We start from the raw sequence: 24,670 nt of genomic DNA, 5'->3' as shown, positions 1-24,670 counted from the left end.
TTTTGATTAATATCTAATAATAAAACGAAATTGTTGCATGAATAAATTTAAACTATATTAGCTGTTCAAAATATCCACCATTTCTACTAAACATGCTCCTGGGACCTGGACGTGTTTGGATATGTTGAATAGTATTATTTATCATTTCTGGTGTTATTTTATGTATCTATTCTTTCGGTTTTCAATTATCATAATTAACATAATGTGGGCTAATAGGGATCCACTTCAAATAAGAATAAGGAATCATCAACGTAGATTTAGTTCGTACCACAATTACGTTTTATTTTTATTATTATTTTATATATAAAATAATTCTTCATTTCTTTCTCACTTTTTTGCAACCTCGTATCTAGAAAAGTATTTAGTTGTTCGCAAAAAAGGTTTTCTATTATGTTTTGTGTCAGAATTAAACCCCCATTGTTCGTGGGCGCAAATTTCGTAACACCTCCTTGGAACAACTGAAGTATTTTATGCGGCTTTCAGCAGTGAATTCTGATTTTCATCATTCACGAATCAATTATTTCCTATCCTTTTCAATAAGTCATGTAATTTTTGTGCACTTTAGCTGACCACTTCGCTTTTTAATAGAACACCCTGTATATCTTTAAATTGTATAACGTAAGGTGTCGTCATCTGTCGCCGATATGTTTTCTTTGTGAGAACAAACGTAAACTATATAAATGGTTAGCGTGTATACAGTAAGATGGCGCTACCATTCTTGCTGAGAATTTAAAATCGATAACCTGTCAAATTTGTTCAAAATGTATAACCTCAACAAGTAAAACTTAAAACTTTGTTTTATCAACAATTCTGTAATAAATAAATAATGGACAGGCAAGCGGAACTGGAAAGAAAGTACAACATTATCACGCTAGAATATGCAAAAGTAAGTTTTCATAACATCCAATTAGATTCCCACCGATTATGTTTTTCAAGGTAAGGTCGCAGGCTACTGTACTAAAGAAAGCCGTCATAGACGAGCAAGCGAAAAGCGTGGAACTAAAAGAGTTAATTAAGGATTTAGAACAGAAGATTCGTAAGCATGACCAAGAAATGGACAGTCTCACATTTCGTAACGAACAGCTTACCAAACGAATCTCCGTTTTACAGCAGGATTTACAGTTGAACCATCACAATAAAAAATCGGCAAATAAGTCTTCGCAATCATTCGATTTTGGGGTTCTCGATGAGGAGTTGCATAAAAAGATTTTGGAAAACGCGGAATTAGTAAGCTCGGTTAGTAGTTGATAACATACAAACTTGCGCCGTTATCAGTCTCTTGCAGATGGTCGATAAGGACTTGGAAATATCGAACTATAGAGAAAAGATCGAAATGTTGGAGTTGAAAATATGCGATTTACAAAAGGAGATTTGCTTTAATGAGGAGAAGCACAAGGAAAATTTGGAAAATTTTAAAAAGAAATTTACTAATGATGTAAAACCGCCTGTTGAAGAAAACAGTGTTGCAGACAAAGTAGACGTAGTGAGTTGAAGGCGCCTTATCTTACAACGGTGTAGCAGGGCCACATGTAGATTTTGCGAATTCGTAGTGTAAACCTGTCATTGAGAATATTGTACTTGTTTGTCGCTGTCTTACCTTCATGAAACGCACGAAAGGACAGGTTTTATGGTATAGACCAATTGAGGGAATTTGCATTTTTGTCTTCGTGAGCTATTTGCATCTTTTGAGGTACTGCTATGCTCAGTTCAGAGCTCAATGAGTCTAGGGAGCTCTGGAAAGAGCATGGCCTCTTCATTTGTCGTAAGATTAGAAAAGTATACTTTAAAAAACACTTCAAAATCACATGTTGCCTTTCTACACCTTTGTATGTAGTATTGAAATGTGATATTTGAAATAATATTTTAGTGTAACATGTGGCAGCAAGAGGCAGAGCGATGGCGTAGTGAATGTGAAATGTTGCGTGCGAAACCAGAATCGAACGAAAGGCTTAGTGAATACTACGAGTCTCAAATTAGTGAACTCTTAGAGGCAAAGCAGGCGGCGCAATCAGAAACGAGTAGTTTATGGGCAGAAAACGCCGCCTTGTGTGCGAGACTTGAACATTTAACATTAGAAAAAGATCGATTAGAAAGTTCAATATTACAAAGTATAGAGGAACTCCACGTAACGAGTGATAATTATAAAAGTCAATTAGACGCGATGACGGAGCATTTAGCGTCTCAAAATGAAAAAATCGCCAGGCAATGTGATGAAATTCAAGTTTTAAAGCATAAGTTAAGCACAAAAAAATAAACATTATTTTATTCTCCACATACCAATATAATTTTATATTATCTATGGAAATATTTCTAGTTATTTTACAAATAAAATACCTTTACTTCAATTCTATTAATCTAAGCGAATTGCAAATGAAGCACCGCACGAGCAACCTTGTTCAGCTAGTGGGTTACTAACAATTTTAAATGAGGACCTAATTAATTCTTCCGTATAATCGACCGTTGCTCCTTTAACATATTCCAAGGAGGTTTTATCAATTACAACTTTAGCTCCATCACGTGAGAATACTCTAAAACGGATTCATTCTATAAGTGTCGCAAACGATGGGAAGATACCTGTCATCGTCGGTGAGATGTGAATCCAATTCAAATTTGTATTGAAAACCCGAGCAGCCTCCACCTTCAACACTTACTCGTAAAAATTCGTTTGTATCTTTCGCAACATCGTTCAAACGTGCTATACATTTGTCGCTGATTATAAGCTCGGCCTTTACGTTTTTTAAAGGTTGTGGCCCTGTTTGAGAGTAATTGTTGAGAAAGAACGGTTTTGGTAAACTTTTAAAAGATGTCCTGCAAATATTCAGCAATGCCATACTTATTTTTGCAAATAATTTTGACTATTTCTTATAACATAACCTCATTTTTATTTTTAGTAAACTTTACGCAGGACCGGTCTAAGGTAGCAATCCCACTTAATTTGTGACAGTACCGGCGTTGGTAACGAAAACTTATTCCTGAACATAAGTGCTAATCACCACTTTGGCACTTTAGATGGGATTGGGGATTGCATCTTCTTTTACTTTTTGCATAGTGTAAAGAATATTTTATATATATTTTGTGGTAATATTGAATTTCCCCTACAAGTCCATGTAATTTTCCATTTTGCTTTTAACAGAAGGATTTTATTGCATCAAAGATGAGTCACGTCCTGTACATTTCACCCTTTGTTAGAATGTTTGCAAAATTCAACTGCTAGCTCGACACCGAGAAAGCCTTTTCTCTAATGCAGGAAATTCGCTAGAAAACTTGGTAAGGCACTACGGTCATCAAATGCTGTAGCAAAGGTGCTCTAAATCTTTCAGAGCTTGTAATACTCGCGAACCTCTCCAGAGACTCATTAGGCTTTTTAGAAAGATTTGGACTATTACGTTGTAAAAATGATTTAAAATATCTGGAAACGGCCTAAACCGTTTCGGAAAACGCTATAAGATTCTAAAAAGTCGTGCAACATTTTTGGAAAGAATTTATTTTAGGTTTCAAAACCTTCGACTGTGCGCAGGGGGCTCTGGTGCCTTCCCAGTGTTTCCTGGTACTTTTTTAGGAATTTGAAATCATTCTCAAAACATGTGGATACTGTTCAGAATTTTCCATTTTCTTTTTAGAAGTTTTTAGAACCAGCTGCTTAAAATCAATTAGCTCTATAGCTCATTTTCGTTTTGATGGAGAACGTAGAACTCAGAACAGCCCGAAGGAGGAAGGCTTCAACACTCCTTCCGTTTGTTTCAGTCTACTTAGAAAGACACTGTGTGAACCAAACAATTTCTCAGAATTTGATCAAAACTGACATAATATTTCAGAATCACCAAATAAAGGACAGCGTCATAGTCTGTTAAACTGTACTAAAAAAATTACTATAAAGTAATTACGTTACTACCACATATTTAGGCACTTAATTATGAACAAAGTAATACTACTAACTTACATAAACTACTTAGGTGTTGAAAATACGGTAGCTATTTGATCACAGTAAAGCAATTGATAAATTAACAGCTCAAAAGATGTGTAACCTAAACATTCCCAAACAGTATGGGTAGAAAATCAAATTCGAAACTTTCAATCTTCCATCCATATTAGTTTCTTTCATCTACAGTTATGTAGAAACCATTTCGCGACTTTTACTTAAGGATGCGTTAGATACTGGTCTACTCGTTTTAGTAACAACTCCCTTACTGAACGTTCGCCCACTGCGTTCTCTTCGTTGATTTGAACCAGTTGTCGTGGTACCGTTGGGTTGTAACAACAGATCGACCGGTTCGAACTTGCCAAACTCAACGCTTTCCTGAGACTGATTCAACGGTAATGGAATTTTGAATGGTAGATTATCGCTCGCATTGTTGGTGGCAGTTAAAACCGTGTATTCGGCGTTCTTAAGCTCGTTCGATTGAATGGTCTTAATTACATTTCCGATCGCTTCGTTCTTATCTACGTTTCTTGCTTTGGGCAGTTTTTGAAAATCAAACGTCGGATCAATATCCGGTAGAGAATCATTCTGCGGCAATTCCTTGTGTAAGTAGGATATGGGCCAATGGCGCGTCTGTCCAAATCCACCAGGTTTGGGAGGATCCAGGTAGTGGTCCTCGACCGGAGGACGATCTGGTCTAAAACTGGGGCGATTAAGTGGAGGTAAATGATTCGATACTGTTTCTGGTAGGTAAGAGGGCGCTTGGGGATAGTCATATCGGTCCGTTAAACCGTAGGGATAATAGCGCTCGTTGCATTTCCTCCACTGGGTTCTTTTTGGACCCACGTAGCACCATTGGTATGGAAAACCCTCGCTGTATCCGCACTGGTGATCTGGTTTACAGCAGTAATCCCACGAGTGCTGCTCAGGCCCGTCTATTTCGCAGTACCAAAATCCGGCGACCTTATTTTCTTGACAGTAATTGCCTCGTTTACACGGATAACCGCTTACACTGTAGACTTTCCATGTATCTTCGGGACGTCCTGTAGCTGTAACAAGGTGTTAGATAACTTTCGTTTTAGTGTGTACGTACGATTCCACGGTCCAATTCCTCCACCTTCTTTGTCAGTTTGAAAAATGTGTTCTCCCCCGAAAATTGTGTTGCCTACTATTATCACAGACACACATTGGGGATTGTGCAGATCCCAGGCGAATAGCCACGAATTTGGATCTGGAACGTAATCTACGTTCGACAGTAAATCTCTTTGCAATATGTCCGATAGATCGCAATTGGCGCTTCCTTTTGGCACCAGGAGTCTAAGGAAAAATGCATTAACGTAAAATTAATGTCGGTAGATACGCACCTGTAGCTAAATGACATACACTGAAAGTCCCCTTTCTCCCTAGCACGGGTACATTCGGCCTTGCACTCCGCTTCCGTTGCAGTCCACGTTGATTTCTTAGTAGCTTGAGGGAGTAGTTTCGCTTGAGTGCCGTACCCGACGTAGCACAACTGATCCATTTTATCTTCAGCAATCGGTTTGTGACCGATTTCAAAATGAGGTTCACAACCGTGACCATAGCTGCGCCGTTCGTATATTTCGTAACCAATTTCGGGTATGAAATGAACACGGGGGTTGAGATCATAAACGGGCCAATCCGTTAACTGGCAGTTATCGATAGCACCACCGATCGAGGGAGATCCATACCTAATTTGTTAAAATAATAACAGATAATATGCTCTATTTACGTTTTTAAAACCAGAACGTAAAATGGATGTTCAATGTACTCGTATGTGCATGTTTAAGCACAGTATGCAACACGCATATTTAAAAAAAATAGTTAAAGTATATTCACAACGAGCTAACTTCCTCGAGCACATGGCAAGGATAGAAGTTAATTAGGTAATTGCATAATAGGCACGTGCAGTGGATGTTGATGCGGATAAATAATCTGAACATCCACTGTACATCCATACGTTTTTGCAAGATAATTTAAACCCACCTGTAACTGAATGCACGACAGGTAAAATGATGAGATCTGATGCACTCCAACTGACACTCGACGATGGATTTAACTGTAAGGGTGTCTCTAACCACTCGCTGGTCTAAACGTTGTCCGCTCCTCACTCGCCAAAAACAATCTGAAATATGTGGACGCTGCATAAAAAATCAAAATTTGCTGTGGCTAGCACATGTATTCTGCTCTTTTATGTCTAAGGATATATCTACCAAATTTGATTCCAATCGGTTCAGCCGTTTGGCCGGAAATGAGTACAGACGAACAGACTGATAGACTTCATCCAGATTTTGTTGGATTCGGATGCCTGGTGCTTCAAAACGTGTATTTCCATAAAAAAAGTGGGGGGTTATTTTTTACCCCAATGTAATACCTCCCTACTAACGTGCGGGTGGTAATAATCGACAGTCGGGTTTCGATTTTGTAATAAAAATAATAGATTCAGTGATTGCTTTAGATAACTCTCATTTTTACCACCCGCACGTTAGTTAAGGGGAGGTATTGCATTGGGGCCAAAAATGACCCCCTCCTCATTTTTGGCAAAAATACAAGTTGTGAAGCACTAGGAATCCGAATTCAACAATATCTTGATGATGTCTATCGGTCTGTCGGTCTGTACTATTATTTCCGACTAAATGGCCGAACCGATTGGAACCAAATTTTGTACACGTATTCTTAGACATAGAAGGAAAAAATGTGGGCTGCAAAAAGTCCATTTTAACATAAAAATTAAAATATTTCAACAACAGCTGAATTTAGGTGTAGGTAATTGTACATGAAATGTGTGTGAAATTTTACGTAGAATCTTAAAATAAAATAATATACACGGTGTCCATTTTTCGAGCGCCACTATGGGGATCTCACTTATCTTAAGAGATAGAACGTTGGTTAAATGGGGGCAAAGTTGCCAACTTTCTTGCTGAATAAGAATTTGAAAAGACATTTCAAATATCTTCAATAGATTTGAAGATATCTCAAAAAAACAAAAATTTCTGATTTTCGTTTTTATTTTTTTTATGATAAACTAATCGTAGTAGACATTTCTAATTAGCACATTATTCGAATACTTTTTAATGGAGATTTCAAATATGGCATCCTGTTTTTAATAACTCTCCAGATGACGGAGAAACACGTGGCAACTTCAGTTTTTCTTATGGGCGCCATTTTGAATTTTCACATTTTGAGATTACGTCTTTTTTTCTCTTTACAACGATATATCACACATGGTGGTTCAGTATCACATTTTTCCTAAAAATACAATTTTTAATTTTTTGAGAAGAGTGCTTTGGAAAAACAAAACGTTCTTTTGTTGTGAACAAAAGGTTGACTTATTTCATGTAGTGTCATTTAGGTTTATGCTAGTTGTAATGCGAAAATGCCTTTTTCAAGTGCAGATCAAAGAGATATGATCCAAATTTACTACACTTCTCATCGAAATGCCCACATGGCTGCTGCAACATACTTCCAGCGTTATCCAGAGCGGCAACAATCTAGTTTGAGGTATTTTTCTTTGCTGCATAAAAACTTGGGCGAATATGGTTCTTTTAAAAGATGTAGACAGCAATATGATGATAGACCCAATTAATATGAGCAGGCAATTTTGCAAGCGGTTGAGATGAAAATCGAATTTCTACTTCTCTGACAACGCTGCAACCAGACAGATGGATCAAACTGTCAAACTTTTGTTGACAACAAAAGAACGTTTTGTTTTTCCAAAGCACTCTTCTCAAAAAATGAAAAATTGTATTTTTAGGAAAAATGTGATACTGAACCACTATGTGTGATATATCGTTGTAAAGAGAAAAAAAGACGTAATCCCAAAATGTCAAAATTCAATATGGCGCCCATAAGAAAAACTAAAGTTGCCACGTGTTTCTCCGTCATCTTGAACGTAATTAAAAACAGGATGCGATATTTGAAATCTCCATTGAAAGGTGTCCGAATAATGTGCTAATTAGAAATGTCTACTACGAGTAGTTTATCATAAAAAAATTAAAAACGAAAATCAGAAATTTTCGTTTTTTTGTGATATTTTTAAAAGTATTGAAGATATTTCAAATTTCTTTTCAGATTCTTATTCAGCACGGAAATTTGTAACTTTGCCCCCATTTAACCATCTTTCTATCTCTTAAGATAAGTGAGATCCCCATAGTGGCACTCGAAAAATGGACACCGTGTATAGGGTGTTTCGTTTAAAAGTTAGGTAAAGTGCGTAATTTTCAAAATATTCTGAGATATAGATAGCCGGTGTTCGTCCTGGGACACCCTGTATTGATCGAATCCATAATCGCCCACTCCTACTCACCACTACTTTCCTTGGTAATAGGCCGCACGCAACTATTTCGGTTATTTATTGTGTAAACGTCACAATCTCTGTCCGGCTCTAAATCTGTATAATAATCAAGGTCTTTGTAATCTCGGTCGCTTAAATGGCAATTCTCTTTTGGAGCATTGTTGATCAGTGTATACCTAAAACACACATGGTAGAATCATCGATCAAATTAGTAACTTACCTGAATGTGTAAGAGGAACAAGGAAAATCTGATTCTTTATGACAGAGTACCTCACATTCATAAATATGGGGAACCGATATAATCTTCCTAATGGTGCCTTTGTTCAAGCGGAAGCCGGTCGCCATTCTCAAAGAGCATTCTGAAAGATGAGCGTGGTAAAGAGCACCTTGTACGGAATCACTTACGATCTTTAATGTAGTCGTCATATCCATGTTGAATGCCTAAAAAGTCTGGGCCTTTATCGTACGGTGGCAAATAACTTCCGGTGTATTCCGGTTTTGATTGGTAAGGGGGTAGTAGGCCATTGTCCAATTTGCTCAATCCCCAATAATCGTAACTGTCTTTATTATTGGACTGCGCATCTCGATATCCCCCATACCCGTACGATCCGCCATAGCGACCCCAGTCATTCGAGTCCTTTTCTACGTCCGGAAAAAAATAGTACTTTGTTCCGTTTGGTTTAGAATAGGGGTAGTATTTGGGAATGTCGGTAGGATAGGGTTTTCCAAAGTTGCCGTAAGAACCTCCGTAGCCACCCCACGTCTCGTCTTGGTCCTTAAACCCCCAATACTCTTTGTCCTTTAACCTATCCTCGTAGTACTTGTACCATTTGTCTCTGTCGTAGATATTGCGATCGCGGTACCAGGAGGGTAAATAAGGCTCGTAGGATTTATAATCTGGGCGCGAGTTGTCCGTTTTATCATAGTCGTAGTCGTCTCGCTCGTACTTATAGCCTGCCAATGGTGGACAATTAGAAACTTGTGCTTCAATAACACCAAAGCACTCACTCTTACCTCCACGACGATCATCGTAATAGAAAAAATCATTATCGCTGTCGGGATAGGGCCGTCTGTATTTGTAGTAGTACCGATCGTCGTTGTCAAAGTAATCACTGTCGTAATCTCTGCGTCTATCGTAGGGATAGTAGTTGATGTCCTCTCTTCTATCGGAGTAGGTGCCATAATATCTTGTTCCCTTGCAGTCCGGGCCTTCACTGTTTCGATCTCTTTCGTAGTAGTCGTATTCGGAATCACTAACTATATCTTCACGGATATCCAATCGCGATAAGGGCACGTCCAGCAGTTCGCAATCTCCTTGGCTTCTCCCTGTGGGGTCCAACCTGAAATGTTTACAAAATAAAACTCGTTATACGAGTATAGAAGTCCTGCCAGTAATTCGAGGAAGAGTTCCTCTTGTTTTGAGACGTCTATATTTAATTTTGTGTTTGGGAGAAAAAAAAAGCAAATCGAATAGCATTCGATATTAAGTTGTGGTGGATCCATTTTGGATCATTCGTACTACAGTTCAAGAGAATTGAAGATTTGTTATAAAGGGTGATTTTTATTCGCAGTAGGTACCCCTGCTGTTCAATTGTGACATTTTCTTATTGCAAAGAGAAAACTGGGTTAGAGAAACGCGTGTAAATTTTACTTCATGTTAATTTGCTGGATACTGTGAGAATACTGGACGAGACTCAAATCAAAACCAAAAATGAAAAAAAAGCTTATACAGGGTGGGCCGTTAGTGTGTGGTTGGAAGTCACACTAAAATTGACCATTGAAAATATTTTTAGGTTGTAGCCTTAAAAGTCCTTCAATATTCGCCGATAATGAATTTTAAATATGTGCGTTAATAAACCCACAATCTTCTACCCACACACTAATGGCCCACCCTGTATGTACAAAAATGAAGAAATATCGATATAATTTTCTGTAACTACTGAAAATCACTCAATTTTGAGTGCAAGCTCCTTGTGTTATAGCTTATGTAATTGTTCTGTATATGCTATCCTCAAAGAAAACTTTCTCTTTCAAACAAACAATGCGTTATAGTTTATCGATCAAGAGAGATAGATATTCTTTAAAATTGCTATTTTCCTTGCAATCTTTCATTAGACAATTTACATAATTCCGAAGCGGAAAATCACCTAATTCCTGTCATAACGCATAACGCTGAAGGCTGCTCGTTATTCTACTTGCTCACAAATTCAAGGCAAATGAAAAAAATGCACTTTTTTCGTACCTGTAGTTAAATCCCTCGCATACGAAGCGTCTTTCATCGGAGCATTCCCTTTGACAATCTTCGAGTCGCTCGCAAGGTACCGCCTTTCTTATCAGCGCTCTGAGTGCCCGTTTTCCGGCCAGGACACGTCTGAAACAGGCTAACAGATTTCGATTAGTCAAAAGGTTCCCGGGTGCCTCCAAGAAGAGGGTACCTTTGGCATCCTCGACTATGATAACAGAACTGGCACTCGTTAAATTGTTACATAAAGTAGAGAGTAATATCGCACTCGCACATAAAATTAAGTTCTTCATTGTGTATCGCGATATGAAGAAAACAAGCACTGGATTAAAATTTCGTAGCGAAAAACTCGCAATTGTCTGTAGAAATGTAATTAAATTTGACCATGTTTCAACAAGTTTTAATTTTCTCAAGAGGCGAATTAGCATACAAAAAGCGCGTAATTTCGTAATACTAAGGCAGTGATTATTTTCGATGTAATAGGAATCGGTCATATACAAAAACGCATTCTAACACTAACTGAATCGTTACTATTGTTATTCACACATTATATGCATTCCTGCCAAGGATATAGATACGTTTTGCTGTTAGTATCGAATCCATCTCGGGTGGGAGATACACATTTTTTGTGTGTTAACAATGCTGACCAAAAACTATTAACTGCGTACGATTGTGGGAATTGGAACTTGGATTTTGTTACCTTTACTTCCGGACTTGGCAATTACAGTATTCGATGGCCATTTAATGGTCCATTTAATTCTATGAACCTAATTTGTTTACCGACTACAAAAATGTTTGTCATTAATCGAAAATTTACGATGCTGCACGTGCAATTCATCACATTTTGAGTTACTCCAAAAAAGCGTCTTGCAAGCATAAGGCCCTTGGGAAGAAAGTTGTGGGGTAGTTTTGATTTCTTGTATTCTAAATGCTTTTAGGGGTGCTTTCTCCGCAAGAAAACACTATTCTACTCTAAAACACTTTACAATATATGGTTCTGATGGTTCTTTTTCAACAGCCTCCAGTTCTTGTGAGGTGGTGAGAAAATACAACTTGCGTTGTGTCCAGCAGATATTACGAAATACATTATAAGAGTAGACATTTTTCAGGGGGAGAAGAACTACGACTATTTTATTTCCTCTATTCGATAAATAGTGTGCTCTTCGATTTTTATAAGGGGTGCCCTACGCCTAAAACCCAGTAGTTTTTAGGTTATTCAATATGTTTCATAAAAATAGTTACACATTAATCAATTTCAATTACATGTTTATAAATTGGTATAGACCATGATAATAAAAAATAAAAGAATGCTAGAAACACAAAAAACCAAATAGTGAATAGAATGCAGAGGTTACAAAATAACATCGAATCAGCTAAAAATATACAGGGTGTTCCATTTAAAAAATCCACTGTGTATTGACACCCTATATATTCAAAAATAATTTCTGTAGATGCGCAACATTTATAGTTGACATTTGCACAAAAGGTTTTTTGATATTTTTACCAGGTATGAGCTAGGAAACACATTGAATAAAAACACTATTTTTTATTCAATGGTTGTAATTTCAAAATCTACACGATACAATGTACAGACGGACGTACATATCGATTAAGATCTACGCAATCCTTGATTCCTTAAAAAATTGAAAAATTCAACAATCAAAATCTGAAAATTAAGACTATCCTCGTTAGTTATTCATATTAGTTTAGTTATAGTATCCTTAATGAAGGTGACCAATTACTGTAGTCTATTGTTTCTATTAAATTAGTGCTATTCTGATATCCACGGAAATCTTTAGTGCCGCAAACAAGCGTGAAACAATATACATATGTAAAGTGTCCATATAAAAAACGCGGTAGTCCTGAGAAAAATTATCTCTCAAACGACGGCCTTCGCCGCGAAGATTCAGCCAGCAAGGTTATCCAAATTACTCACATCGAATTTATTCTCATATCTTAATTCTGTTGTTCATATCCTGTTTGAAGTGATGGACTCACGGTGGAACAGGAAATTAGCCATATAATACCTAGCTTTATACACCTATGGTGTTTAATTGTTAATGCAAAATAGTAGGTCATATGCAAATGGTATGTAATTAATGTCTTTGCCGTATATTGAATTAAACGTGCTTGAAGATTTGCCTTATGTAATCTTGGAGTAATTAAAACTGATCATGCTACTCTGCCCTAAAGTGCGCAGAATTTAAATAACTAATTTTAAATAACCCCCCGTACCTAAGTGTGGTTTATTTCTCACCTTCCAAATAATTCTGCTGTATTCGCTCCCATTCAGAGCTGGGCAGAATACTTTCAAAAAGTATTTGAATACTAAATAGTAAATACTTTACACAAATCAAAGGTATTTGAATACTAAATACTTTTACGTCCAGCATAAGCGAATACTAGATACAGATACATTGAAAAGTATCCAAATACTTTAAAAAATAAAAAAAATACTATAAAAAGTATTCGAATACTTTGAAAAGTTTCTGGATTCTGGATTACGATAGGAGGGTGAACAGTGTCCACGCGTACTTAGGCCTCAAATTCGGGCCCTTTGTACTACCTCCCTGACTAGGGTCGCCCCACCCCTCAACATCACTCAAGCCATCCCACACGTGAGATGAACCTTAGGACGGTGGAAGGGGAGGCGGCTCTAATCGTAGCCATGTCCGGCCAGGATTCCCCCAACATGGCACTTTGAAAAGTATTCGAATACAGTAAAAATTATTGAAATACTTGTCACTCAAATACATTAAAAATTTAAAATAGTATACTAGATAAAAGGCTTAATACTACTTAAAAGATCAAGTTATACTTTGTATGGGGTTAGCTTTTTTTATATTTCTATTGTTATATACAAATTTAAGGGGAGTAAAAGCGTATTATTATTATTATATTATTATATAGGAGGTACCTACCAGGACCTTTCTTATACCAGTTATATCCTTAAGAATACGTGTACCAGTTTTCAAAGCGATCGTACGCCTTTCTGAAATTAATCCTAGCGATTTTGGAACAGATCCATTTTTGACCATCCGTTTGTCCGTGTGCATGATAACTTGTTTAGAAACGTGCGATCGCTTTGAAAATTGGTACATATGGTCTTAAGGATATAAGAAAAGTCCCTATTGTTTTTAAGTTACGTAGACTATCAAGTTCGGTATTCAGATGTATCGGATTTTTATATTTGATTTTGTGACAATGGAAACTTTCCCTAAACATTTCTAAATTGTTCCCAAATATTTGAATAACTTAAAAGTACTGGCTTTTTTTTAGGCCGGATAAAGAAATTGTCTGAGATCGACCGGGAAACATTTTCTTATAGAATTTGGCCCGTAGAATCCATAATTTCAAACAGTTTGAAGATTGGGCTACTAGATCAAAAGTTACAGCCCTTTGAATTTTTTTGCAAAATTTGTTTTTTGTCCATAACTATTTATTGAGAGCTCTAATCGAAAACGTACGAATTATTTTGGATTCTACGCACCAAAATTAATAAGAAAAAGTGTTTTCCCCCGAAATTTTGGTGTAGTCGATTTTTGGTAAAAAAGGAAGATTATACACTGCCTTTTTTTGAGGCCCGCAAAAAAAATGGTCTCAGATCGACCCGGAAAAAAAATTTCTCATAGAATGTGGCCTGTAGAATCCATAATTTCAAACAGTTCCAAGATTGGGCTACTAGTTCAAAAGTTACAGTCCTTTGAATTTTCTTTCGAAATTGGTTTCTAGTCTATAACTTTTGATTGAGAAGTCTGATCGAAAAAGTACGAATTGTTTTGGATTCTACGCACCAAAATTAATAAGGAAAAGTGTTTTCCCGAGAAATTTTGGAGTAGTCGATTTTTGGTAAAAGAAGGAAGGTTAAGTATTCAAATACTATGCGAAGTATTCGAATACTAAATATTTGTGAAAGTATTTCAGTTACAAATACAAATACTGCTTCCATAAAAGTATTTAATTACAAAGTATTTGAATACTTTAAAGGATTGGAATACTAAAAAGTATTTACAAATCGAATACTGCCCAGCTCTGCTCCCATTCAGTTAGCCGCGAAAAAATTGACGGCTCGAAAATACATCTGGGCAGCAGGGTAAAGTGATGCAAGCTTTATAGGGGAGTCGATGGTGTCCGTCTGTTAAGTTAAGAATTTGACGAATTTGTGTCAAATACCTGGAAATTGGAAGTAGGTATCCCAAGAGTCTGATCGGATTTGATGAATTATAAAAATCTCAAGAATCGGAAAAATTCAGACATCCATAGAAACGTGAGAATCTGAATGAAGCATTTGCAAAAAGCAAAAAATTTTAAGAGACTCGTGGTTCTGAAGGACTCAAAAAACTGAAGAAACTTGTAGAACTTTAGTTCAAAACTGAAAAATGGGACTATAACTGATGAATTAGGAGAGCATAGAACATTTAAAGAATTTAAAAACCAGACCATTCTAAACAATTGGAAAAATTGAAAACTCTGAAAAACTGAATGGAACTGAATATCAAGAAATGAAAGATTTTAAAGAATCTTTGTTGTATCTTAAAAATTCTTCCAATTTAAAGTTACTTACTTTAAAAGCAATTTTTGCAAACATTAAAAACGTAGCATTCATAATTATACCATTGAATAATTATTATATTCAATGATTATATCGTAAAATAATTGTTGTAGCTCTCTAGTAGCCTAGCATTGAAATAGAAAAATTTTACACATTTTTAATACCGCCCTAAACATTTAAATTAAAAATACACGGCCGTTTCACTCATGTCCTGCATAAAGGACGATTCCATTTATATAACAGGAAATCATCCAGTTTGAATATGATTATTGCAAGGCGCACGCAACGCGCATAATTACAACAAAAAATTATATCTAGTTGAATTTAAACAGATTAAAAGCCGAATAAAATTAAAAGATTTGTAAACGTGTAATATACAATAATTATCTGAACATTGTTGTAGGTTACAGCAACCTTCAACCAAATGCATTCATTGTTAAAAGTTGGAAAAGATCTTTATCGTAAACCCATGATGTAAGTGCGAAATACATTTGAACCACTAATTTCGTTTGTTATTAGTACGAAACTTACCTGCTTTTATTTCTGTCATTATCGCCGTTATTGTCCCTCCGTACGGGGTGGAATTGCCAGATTTGTTGTCCTCAAAGGGATATTTAGGTTTCGCCTCGTACACGTTTGGTTCTTCCACTTGGTAGCCGTTCGCTTGAGGACGATGCGGTCTAAATGGGCGCTGGGGTTCGTAATCTAACGCCCAAATGGGGCGATTTGGAGCGAGCGCGTCATAGTCCGAGTGGCCTGGTCGATACGGCTTAATCGTGTCATATTTATCAATAAGGTGAGGCCGGTAGCTTCCTGGTTTGATAGCATCGGGCAGGTAGTCGTAGTTGTCTGGCTTGTATGGGATTTTGATTGGGCGGTGCGGAAGGGTTGGACCGTATTCGTTGGGAGGTTCGGGTCGGCTCGGTTTTGGAATATATACCGGGCGATCGGGTATTTCATTTGGTCGATGACTTATAGTCGTCCCATAGCCTACTATAGTTGGACGATCCAACCATACGCTTTGAGGGGGTTTGTAGTTATAATCGTCAGGTCTGTTTGGTAATTGTTGAGGTCGTTGTGGACGGGTACCATACTGGCCTATGCCTTCGTCAAGGGGATGTGGTCGAGGAGGATTTGGTTTGTAAAAGTAATCATCCGGTCGGTCTGGTATTTTTATGGGTCGTTGAGGTCGCGAGCCATAATTATTGATTGGGAGCGGTTGTTGACCGAAATGCTCGGGTCGATTAGGTACGGTTTCGGGGCGAAAAGGTTTATATTCGTAGTTGCTTTCTGGTCGATGAATTGGTGGTCTTGAAAATGATTCATGCTCATTTTCGACCAAGGGTCTTGACGGAACTTTGTGAGGCTTATGTACATTATTAACATGGTAACCCTGCAACGGTTTGGTCTCAAATCGATTATACGATGGTCCGAGATAAGGGCTGGGATCAAAATCGAAACGATCGTTTGACTGCGGCTGGTAACTCTGGTGAGAGTAGCGATGATCGTACGGATAATTGAGATACGTTGGGCGAAAGGGTGGGTAGTGATTAAAAGATCCTAAATAGTGAGGTTTTCCTATGCCGTAACGTAACGGCTCTTCAGAATAACTGGAACCTGATGCAACACCAATCATTGATGACTGCACCTGATACGGTTTATTAGCGAAATACGGCTCACGTGAATTCTGATAGCCCCCTGATACACTTGTGTTGGTTCTGTGACCATTTTCTAGGGGTTTCGAGTCAGCGGGTTGGTTTTCATTTAATACTAATTTGCAACCCAGTTTTTTAATATACAAATCATAATCAACGTCGCTGATGGTCCCAATGGGTTTAAGATCCGGGGTTTCCCTTACTGAGTGTCTGCTCAAGGAACAAGTCGCGTTTCCTTTTACACCGACCCTGAAATAAGCAATATTTCAATTGAAATGTACCTGAACTGGTACTTTAGTTGTACAACGTTGATGCATACGAAGCTGCCTACGTGCAGAAATTGAAATCTCTGGGTACTATAACTACCCCCATCTCCAAAATGAAAGGGAACACTGGTTATGAAAAGTGCGTATAGTACTAGATTTAAGGACCTACCCAAAACTCAAAGATCTGCATTTATCACCCTCCTCCGTGCATGCCATTTGGCACTCTTGAACCGTGGACAATTGAAATTCCTTGTCGACTTCATGCGGATTGAGTTTTTGCCCAAAAGCTAATCTTTCATAGCAATCTACAAAAATATATTTCTAGTTATGCAAACCAGTACTGGCAAAAAAATTAACAGTTAAGTCATCTCAAATTTGCAAACTTACCGTTTCGTACAACACTGAGTTGATTGTCGATCGTTAAAGGGTTAACAAATCCAAAATGAAAGCACAAAATTATCACAAAAATCATCGTTTCTTCCCTCATAATCACATAATTAGTTTAGGAAAAGAGGTGCGACGTAAATATTTCCGTTTAACGTATAACAATAACGCTTCACGGTATTTAAATGGAATAATTTATTCTGTCTGTAATTATTCACTTTCTTAATTGCTGGTAATCGTTCGCGAAACGTCTCTTGAAGATGAGACGCGATCGACTAAAACGTACCTCAAAGGCAATCGGGATATATACGCGTTAAGAGAGTGCAGAAATTCCAGACGAGTTTTGTTATATATTTTATGTTACAAAAAGTAGGAATAACAAGTACGTTAGTAGGTATAATTATCGCCCGAAGCCACAGAAGCACAACCTATGTAATTTGGCAATGGCATCGAAGTTAATTTTACGAGGATCTCATTAAGAAGTCGTGTGGCTTGGAGATTTTAACAAGAAGATTTAGATTCTTCGTCTTTATTTACTTTTAAACCTCTTAATTTAAGGTATAGAAAAAGCACAGTACTTTGATTATGTAAAGCCCATAACCCGCAGGCCGCAACGGACATAAAGATCAGTCTATTAACCTTTCGTTTGTGCTATAATATTTTCTGAACATTAGAAGCACCGTTTCCGAAGTGTCAATGAAATGTAGGTACTTTGAGTATTAGATAGTTAAATGCTTCCAACAATCTCTTTTCTTTTAGAAGAATACTTAATGACCTAAAGAAACTCTTGGGTTTGTATATTACGTCTGTAATGTATATCCGGTCTAAGTGTACAACCATTTTTTTAACAAGCACAAACCATACTAAAACTTATAGAGGGTTTCAGTAGATAAAGTGGATAAAGTAGATTATAGTAAGGCCTTCCAATTGCCACTGAAATATCATTATACGCATTTCCACAGTGATTAATAATTTCCCCGTCGTTTCTTGGCTTCTTTAGCGCTTTTTTGAATATTAATTTCTACACAACCGTTATTTGTATTATATTAATCGTATCATGGCAACTTGATCTCATGAGGGTTTTTAAAGCCATTTGAGACTGTTGGTGACGTTTAATCGCTTTTAAAGACGTTTAAATACCTGTCAGTGCGCTTAGAGATCCTACAAGCTCTAAAAATTAAATTTTAAAAAACTTTCTTAAAGACGCGTTACGTACTTTAAATGTAGTGAAGGCTATTAAAAACATACGGAGGGCAAACATTTTGGGAATGCTCTTAAGTGCCCTTAACAACCAATATACAGCGTGGCTAACTCAAGAAGACGTCGCCATGAAATTCGTGTCGTGATTCTTGTAATATTTGACTACTACGCGTTGTGACTATTAAGAAAAAGGAAACTGTAAAACCTATGATGGTTCTGTTAGGTACACAAAATATGCAGATAAAGTGCATTTTTTAAAACCGAAATAGCTTAGTAAATGGTTCGGTTATAAGGTGCTATAATTATCGATGTTTACATTCTTACTAGAGGATTAATGGGGGAGGGGATACATGAACCGTTAAAGGCCGCTTGGCATAAATTCAAATTCTACGCTATATAGTGCAAGTAGTCCTTAGAGAAATTCTCCTAAATAGTGTTTTCCCGTTGTAGGTAGGTACTTTCCTCAAACATTTTCGAGATATTCACAATTAAGTTTTGACATTGCCAGTAGATGTGTCTCGTTCTGACTTTCCACTTGCCCTTTATGAGTACGCTCGTTCGACACTTCGTTTTTAAGGTATTCGCTTCGACTCCGCAATAGATGTGTCTCGTCCAGACGATTCATTTTATCTTTATGAGTACTTTCTTCCGATATACCGTTTCCGAGATATTCGTTTTTAAAGTTTTGACTTCATCATCAATGGATATATTTCTTCCAAACATCCTAATCTTTCTTTGGGAGTACCCTCCTCCGAGAATCCGCTTTTGAGATATAAGGAATTATAACCGATCACTGTACGGGGTACGAGGAGGTTGGTAAAAATTAATTCCTTTCATTGAGACCTTCCATTAGGGTGCCATGAAGGAGAAAACCATCAAGCCCTCTTTTGATAATGGGGCGCTTATAATTAGAATAAGTGTACCTTCTCCAAAAATGGGCTCATCCCGCCTTTATTTTTTATTTCTGATCCACAAAGTACATTAAAAATAAAAAGACCCGTGTGTCCTCAATTTTTATTTGCGAGTAAAATAAACCCAAAATAAATTATTGAAAAGCTGTGTTTTTAGTCCGAATTTGAAACGCTTCAGACTAAATACGTCACAAACCTACAACCAATCACGTAGAAGTGAGCTGGCAACCTTACGCGAGGGTCTGACGTTTGTCACATTTGACGTTTTGAGAGGGATGTTTAACTGCATCTAGCACGAAAGTGACAAGTGCCTGTGACAGATGACGCAAGTTATAAATGCCATTCTCCTGCAATATTGCCAAGTCGTTATGTCATCTGAATGGTTCTAGGAGCTGATTGGTCGGGCTTATTACGTCACAGAGCCCGCCACAATCATATCGTTTTGAATAAACCTTTAAAACCGCACATGTTCATTATTTTTTTGCTATTCAGCCTCTATTTTTAAATAAACTTTTACTGTCCAAAAAAATGTTTTATGGTTTCAGGTACACGGTTATTAAATTAGAACTGCAGAATTCAACTACACTGTAAACCCCCATTGTAATTTAAAAATAACATAACTTTGTACAGTAATGGGAGAAAATAAGGATTATGATTATGATTATGATTATGATTATGGTTATGATTATGATTATGATTATGATTATGATTATGATTATGATTATGATTATGATTATGATTGTGATTGTGATTGTGATTGTGATTGTGATTATGATTATGATTATGATTATGATTATGATTATGATTATGATTATGATTACGATTATGATTATAAGAGGTAAGAAAGAAGGGGGATAGTTGGTAGCGAACAGTTCCTTTTGTTGAGACCTGTAATGAAAAATAAAATCCATTTCTACCCCCTCCTCCTTTCCCGAGGCCCATCGCATGATTGGGGGTTGAAGAGCGCTATACTTTGAGTTTTAAAACGCTGTCGACTTTTGACTAGCGGAGGTCCTGGACATGTATTTGTATTGTGCGACAGCAACAATTACATGTAGCCTGTAACTAGATGCTAATTTAATCTGTAATACGATTCACATACCTAATTAAATCTAGATTGATATCTACGAAATCGACGAAGTAAAAAAATAACCTTAAGCAGTTGCCCGTAACATTGAACTTGAAAGGAAACGGAAATGGGCAGATATTCGCTTTTGTATGTGTTTTGAGTTGGTAAGTTTATACCCTAACATTAAACACACCTTTGACCACTGAAGTTGAAATCAGTTTTAAGAAATCTTTGTGTGATGAACTCCGTTTGAGGTCTTTAACATGAAGAGTATTTGCCACTCATTAACATACACGCGAGTTTTTATTGTCTTAATTTCAAGAAAACGCTAAAATTTAGACATCTAACTTAACTCACGTACGGTATTTCATGGTAGATATTTTAGTATCCCTTATTCTAGTGTTGATAATTTTGAGTAAGAACATCCATATTGGCTCAATCATAGTTTTTGGAGCAACAACCTGAGTTATGGGAGCAAAATCTTGGGTTTCTCTAGGAAATCTTAAATGATTATAAGATTATTTAGTTCGCAAAATATCGCCGAAAACTGCATTAAAAAAGATTTTAGTATGATCTTAAGGTTCTAAGGAAAAGATTTGACTTTGTTTGATAAACACTTCGGCCTCATATTACAATTGCGTCAAGAATTGGGATGCTGCAGTTCTAGAGGTTTTGAAGACTCTAAAAAAGTGTAACAGTTTTAAGAAGATCTAACATAACATGATGCTCAGAAGATTCTATGAAGACTTTGAGAAGATTCTATGGATTCAAATAGTTTTGAAAATTTTAAGAAGATTCAGAAGACAAATACTTTCTGACAAAAGGGATCCTAAAAAGACTTCAAAATCGTAAGATAAGATGCTATGACATTGAAACCAAACTTGAATACTTTAAAATAGTAAACCTATCCCAGAGATACAGTTTGCCTACTTTTTTGTTCGAGATGTCTATTGAACTGGATTTTAGAATTCTAACAGAAAAAAAAGTAAAAATGAAGGAATCCACTTATAATACAAACTCGTTTTACTGCACCGTATTAGATTACTTATGCGCAGGGGTTGGAACTGGTGCTAAAACAATGTCCCTCACTTGGAACCGAAACCGTTCCTCACTGAAGAAAGCAATAGTGAAACGACAGCTGAAGTTGAAACCTTTAAAAACTGGAACCGGGGCCGGAATCAAAAATTACTGAAGTCAACGGTACCGGAACCCTTAAAAATAATTTTTCGTATGGGTTCCAACCAGTACTTATGCTTACCTACTGCCTACACTATTCGCGCCAATGCGCAGGCTATAATTCTGCGCAATATTCTTCACTTAGTCTGTCAGTGACGTGCAGTTTCCAAGTTTCTTAACTTTTCCCACTTTCGAATGCCCCTAAAAATTCATATTTAAATTTTCCCGATAAAAACGCCGTAGTCGAAAAGCTTCTCAACTTTCTAATGCTGTTGATGTCTCTACATCACTAAAATGTTGGAGGTCTCCGATCAAAGTGTCACAGTAACCGACCACATGCTCAATAGTATCATCTGACTCGCTACAGGACCTGCAGGTGATGGTTGACCATCCAGTGCCCCGTAAGGGCACCGGTGATCTTCCTAATCTAGCTTTCATTCCGTTTTAGAAGCTTAGAAGACCCAGTTTTGCCAAGGGGCCATGTTAAAAAGGCCGTGAACTGTTTTATCCCGGTTGCTTGTCGCCACTGAACCGGGGATTGGTCACCCAATCTTTCATCCACGTGACAACGGAGGGAGCAATTTCTAGGTGTAATCGATCGGAACCCAGGGGCGGACTGGCCCGGGGGGGGGGGGCGATTGCCACCTGGCCTGTAGATCATAATGGTCCGTTGGAAATTTATAAGTATGTGCTGTATTTAGTTTCTTGCACTATTAATAAATTATTAACGCGTTTCTGGAGTTGATGTTAGGTTGTTCAAAAATTTTAATTGAAGTGTTCAATCAAAAGTTATAGACTAGGAACCAATTTCGAAAGAAAATTCAAAGGGCTGTAACTTTTGAACTAGTAGCCCAATCTTGGAACTGTTTGAAATTATGGATTCTACAGGCCACATTCTATAAGAAAATTTTTTCCGGGTCGATCTGAGACAATTTTTTTTTCGGGGCTCAAAAAAAGGCAGTGTATAACCTTCCTTTTTTACCAAAAATCAACTACACCAAAACTTCTCGGGAGAACACTTTTTCTTATTAATTTGGGTGCGTAGAATCCAAATCAATTCGTACTTTTTCGATCAGACTTCTCTATCAAAAGTTATAGACTAGAAACCAATTTCAAAAGGAAATTCAAAGGGCTGTAGAATCCAAATCAATTCGTACTTTTTCGATCAGACTTCTCAACCACAAGTTATTGACTAGAAACCAATTTCGAAAAAAAATTCAAAAGGCTTTTGAACTAGTAGCCCAATCTTGGAACTGTTTGAAATTATGGATTCTACAGGCCACATTCTATAGGAAAATTTTTTTCCGGGTCGATCTGAGACAATTTTTTTTTGGGGCTCAAAAAGGGCAGTGTATAAGGAACCTGTCTGCTGAAAGGGCCCTCAGCGCTGCGACTTTTGCAGTATACATACAAAACGCAACTGCATTGCACTTGCGTAATTGAATTACTCCCATTTTTAGTTAAATGATCTCAATTAAGTAATGTACCAATTTTATCTCCGTTCTTCCCTCCAATTATTTCTACAGGCTCAAGAATATTCTTTCCCGCTGAAAACTTTTGAATATTACTATATAGTAGTTGATATCGCGCATTCGTAGTTCAAATAATTATCCAAGTAGTTCTTCTAACCGTTTATCTAACCTACTACAGGTTTTATAACCTAAAAATTAATACTTTCTTATAGTGAGTATTAAGCGAGTAAAATGTCCGAACCCGAAAATAACATAGCAGAAAATGAAAGCGGAGGTGCGAAGTTTAAGTTTAAAAAACGTAAGCAATTGAGAAAGCGGAAGTTATCAAACGAAAGCGAAGATTCAGAAACCGAAGATAATTTAATGTAATTAAGTAACATTATTCCTAACTGTAGTACTATAGCTTTCGTATTTATTGATTCTTACAGTTTAAAGCTTGAAGAAACTAAGGAGCTACAAAACTTACGTCGACGACAGAAAGGCATTAGTATAAGTGGGTTAGTTTTGGGAGTAAAATCTTGTGGTGATGACGACGGAAATTCAGTCAGTAAGGTTATTTGCCTGGTCCGTTAACTTACGAAAATATTTCAGAAGGATTCTTTCAAATCGAAAATGGGGGGAATGGTCAATATGCAGGCATTACGTACTGGCAAACTCAAGCAGGTGGACGACGCATACGATACAGGAATCGGTACTCAATTTTCCGTGGAGACCAACAAGAGAGATGAGGATGAAGAAATGATGAAGTATATTGAAGAGCAGTTGGCTAAACGGAAAGGAAATAAAACTGAAGAAGTTGTAGTGGAAGAGGAAGTTGAGAAGAAACCCAAATATCTTAGCCCGGAAGAAGCCGCTTTACAAGCAGTCCCTAATCATTTACGTGAATCCTCCACGCGGAAGAACGAAGAAATGTTATCAAATCAAATGTTAAGTGGAATTCCAGAAGTCGATTTAGGTATAGAAGCTAAAATTAAAAACATTGAAGCGACTGAAGAAGCTAAACTGAAGTTGCTATTTGAACAAAATAGCAACAATGACGGACCATCACAATTTGTCCCTACAAACATGGCAGTCAATTTTGCACATCATAGCCGTTGTGAGTAGATCTGTGGTTCGGAACGTTGCTTCCATTCATACCTTCTTTGCTTTCAGTCAATGTAGATTTTACAGATTTGCCTAAAAAGAAGAACAAAGTAGAGAATAAAGGAGGAGATAAAGGCAAACCTAAGAAAATAGAAAAGGCCACGGATGACTACCATTACGAAAAATTTAAAAAACAGTTTAGGCGGTACTAAGATTTCTTAATTGTATTTATTGTAAATAAGACATTTTTTATATAAAACAATCAAAAATATACAATTTCTTTTTTCTATTTTATACACATCAAACTTAGTCAAAAAAGATTTCGATAGGAATACATACTGAACGAATTGATCAATGTTAACAAACTAGAACATTGTTTAATAAAATTTTCTTAATATCAACGTCTTATAGATTTTCAACTGTACATAA

General features: G+C 36.9%; 5 protein-coding genes across 8 annotated transcripts in view; 3 read left to right on the top strand and 2 right to left on the bottom strand.

Moving 5' to 3' along the window:
• The window catches only part of LOC116180038 (probable nuclear hormone receptor HR3), a 173,554-nt gene that overhangs the window by 13,166 nt on the left and 135,718 nt on the right, over positions 1–24,670 (top strand). The window lies entirely within an intron of this gene.
• On the top strand, positions 729–2,345 carry LOC116180109 (protein phosphatase 1 regulatory subunit 21). The gene is made up of 4 exons (XM_031499950.1): positions 729–886; positions 937–1,236; positions 1,286–1,483; positions 1,868–2,345. The coding sequence occupies exons 1-4, from the start codon at positions 827–829 to the stop codon at positions 2,252–2,254; spliced, it is 945 nt and encodes a 314-aa protein (XP_031355810.1). The 5' UTR covers positions 729–826; the 3' UTR covers positions 2,255–2,345.
• LOC116180129 (iron-sulfur cluster assembly 2 homolog, mitochondrial) lies at positions 2,237–2,895 on the bottom strand. Its single transcript, XM_031499984.1, has 2 exons — positions 2,575–2,895; positions 2,237–2,528 (listed from the first exon to the last, which is right to left on the bottom strand). The coding sequence occupies exons 1-2, from the start codon at positions 2,829–2,831 to the stop codon at positions 2,351–2,353; spliced, it is 435 nt and encodes a 144-aa protein (XP_031355844.1). The 5' UTR covers positions 2,832–2,895; the 3' UTR covers positions 2,237–2,350.
• On the bottom strand, positions 3,824–17,589 carry LOC116180016. 3 transcript variants are annotated; one of them, XM_031499842.1, is made up of 12 exons: positions 17,334–17,589; positions 17,116–17,251; positions 15,557–16,929; positions 10,474–10,612; positions 9,240–9,571; positions 8,637–9,185; positions 8,452–8,590; positions 8,244–8,407; positions 5,924–6,062; positions 5,284–5,628; positions 5,013–5,236; positions 3,824–4,968 (listed from the first exon to the last, which is right to left on the bottom strand). In XM_031499842.1, the coding sequence occupies exons 1-12, from the start codon at positions 17,431–17,433 to the stop codon at positions 4,109–4,111; spliced, it is 4,500 nt and encodes a 1,499-aa protein (XP_031355702.1). In that variant the 5' UTR covers positions 17,434–17,589; the 3' UTR covers positions 3,824–4,108. The 3 variants fall into 3 exon arrangements, with proteins under 3 accessions (XP_031355702.1, XP_031355707.1, XP_031355715.1); XM_031499847.1 differs by having other exon boundaries at positions 9,246–9,571; XM_031499855.1 differs by lacking the exons at positions 15,557–16,929; positions 17,116–17,251; positions 17,334–17,589 and adding an exon at positions 10,667–10,975 and having other exon boundaries at positions 3,831–4,968.
• On the top strand, positions 23,320–24,638 carry LOC116180118 (telomere length and silencing protein 1 homolog). Of its 2 annotated transcripts, none has more exons than XM_031499972.1 (4): positions 23,320–23,523; positions 23,587–23,701; positions 23,753–24,254; positions 24,311–24,638. In XM_031499972.1, exons 1-4 carry the CDS (start codon positions 23,390–23,392, stop codon positions 24,451–24,453), a joined length of 894 nt encoding a protein of 297 aa, XP_031355832.1. In that variant the 5' UTR covers positions 23,320–23,389; the 3' UTR covers positions 24,454–24,638. The 2 variants fall into 2 exon arrangements, with proteins under 2 accessions (XP_031355832.1, XP_031355823.1); XM_031499963.1 differs by having other exon boundaries at positions 23,750–24,254.

This window comes from Photinus pyralis, unplaced genomic scaffold (assembly GCF_008802855.1).
Source record: "Photinus pyralis isolate 1611_PpyrPB1 unplaced genomic scaffold, Ppyr1.3 Ppyr1.4_LG1, whole genome shotgun sequence".
In the NCBI taxonomy this organism is placed as follows: Eukaryota; Metazoa; Arthropoda; class Insecta; order Coleoptera; family Lampyridae; genus Photinus; species Photinus pyralis.
Note: the sequence above shows the minus strand (reverse complement) of the source record. Positions and strands in the feature narration are given on the sequence as shown.

Excerpts from the sequence above, each read along its gene's own strand:
- LOC116180109 (XM_031499950.1), top strand. The coding sequence starts at position 827 with ATGGACAGGCAAGCGGAACTGGAAAGAAAGTACAACATTATCACGCTA. Across the intron at positions 1,237-1,285 it reads ACGCGGAATTAGTAAGCTCG|ATGGTCGATAAGGACTTGGA; the intron begins GTTAGTAGTTGA and ends AGTCTCTTGCAG. Across the intron at positions 1,484-1,867 it reads TTGCAGACAAAGTAGACGTA|TGTAACATGTGGCAGCAAGA; the intron begins GTGAGTTGAAGG and ends ATAATATTTTAG.
- LOC116180129 (XM_031499984.1), bottom strand. The coding sequence starts at position 2,831 with ATGGCATTGCTGAATATTTGCAGGACATCTTTTAAAAGTTTACCAAAA. Across the intron at positions 2,529-2,574 it reads CATCTCACCGACGATGACAG|AGTATTCTCACGTGATGGAG; the intron begins GTATCTTCCCAT and ends AATCCGTTTTAG.
- LOC116180016 (XM_031499842.1), bottom strand. The coding sequence starts at position 17,433 with ATGAGGGAAGAAACGATGATTTTTGTGATAATTTTGTGCTTTCATTTT. Across the intron at positions 17,252-17,333 it reads ACTCAGTGTTGTACGAAACG|ATTGCTATGAAAGATTAGCT; the intron begins GTAAGTTTGCAA and ends ATATTTTTGTAG. Across the intron at positions 10,613-15,556 it reads AATGACAGAAATAAAAGCAG|CCTGTTTCAGACGTGTCCTG; the intron begins GTAAGTTTCGTA and ends GAAATCTGTTAG.
- LOC116180118 (XM_031499963.1), top strand. The coding sequence starts at position 23,390 with ATGTCCGAACCCGAAAATAACATAGCAGAAAATGAAAGCGGAGGTGCG. Across the intron at positions 23,702-23,749 it reads GTGATGACGACGGAAATTCA|AAGGATTCTTTCAAATCGAA; the intron begins GTCAGTAAGGTT and ends AAAATATTTCAG. Across the intron at positions 24,255-24,310 it reads TTTTGCACATCATAGCCGTT|TCAATGTAGATTTTACAGAT; the intron begins GTGAGTAGATCT and ends CTTTGCTTTCAG.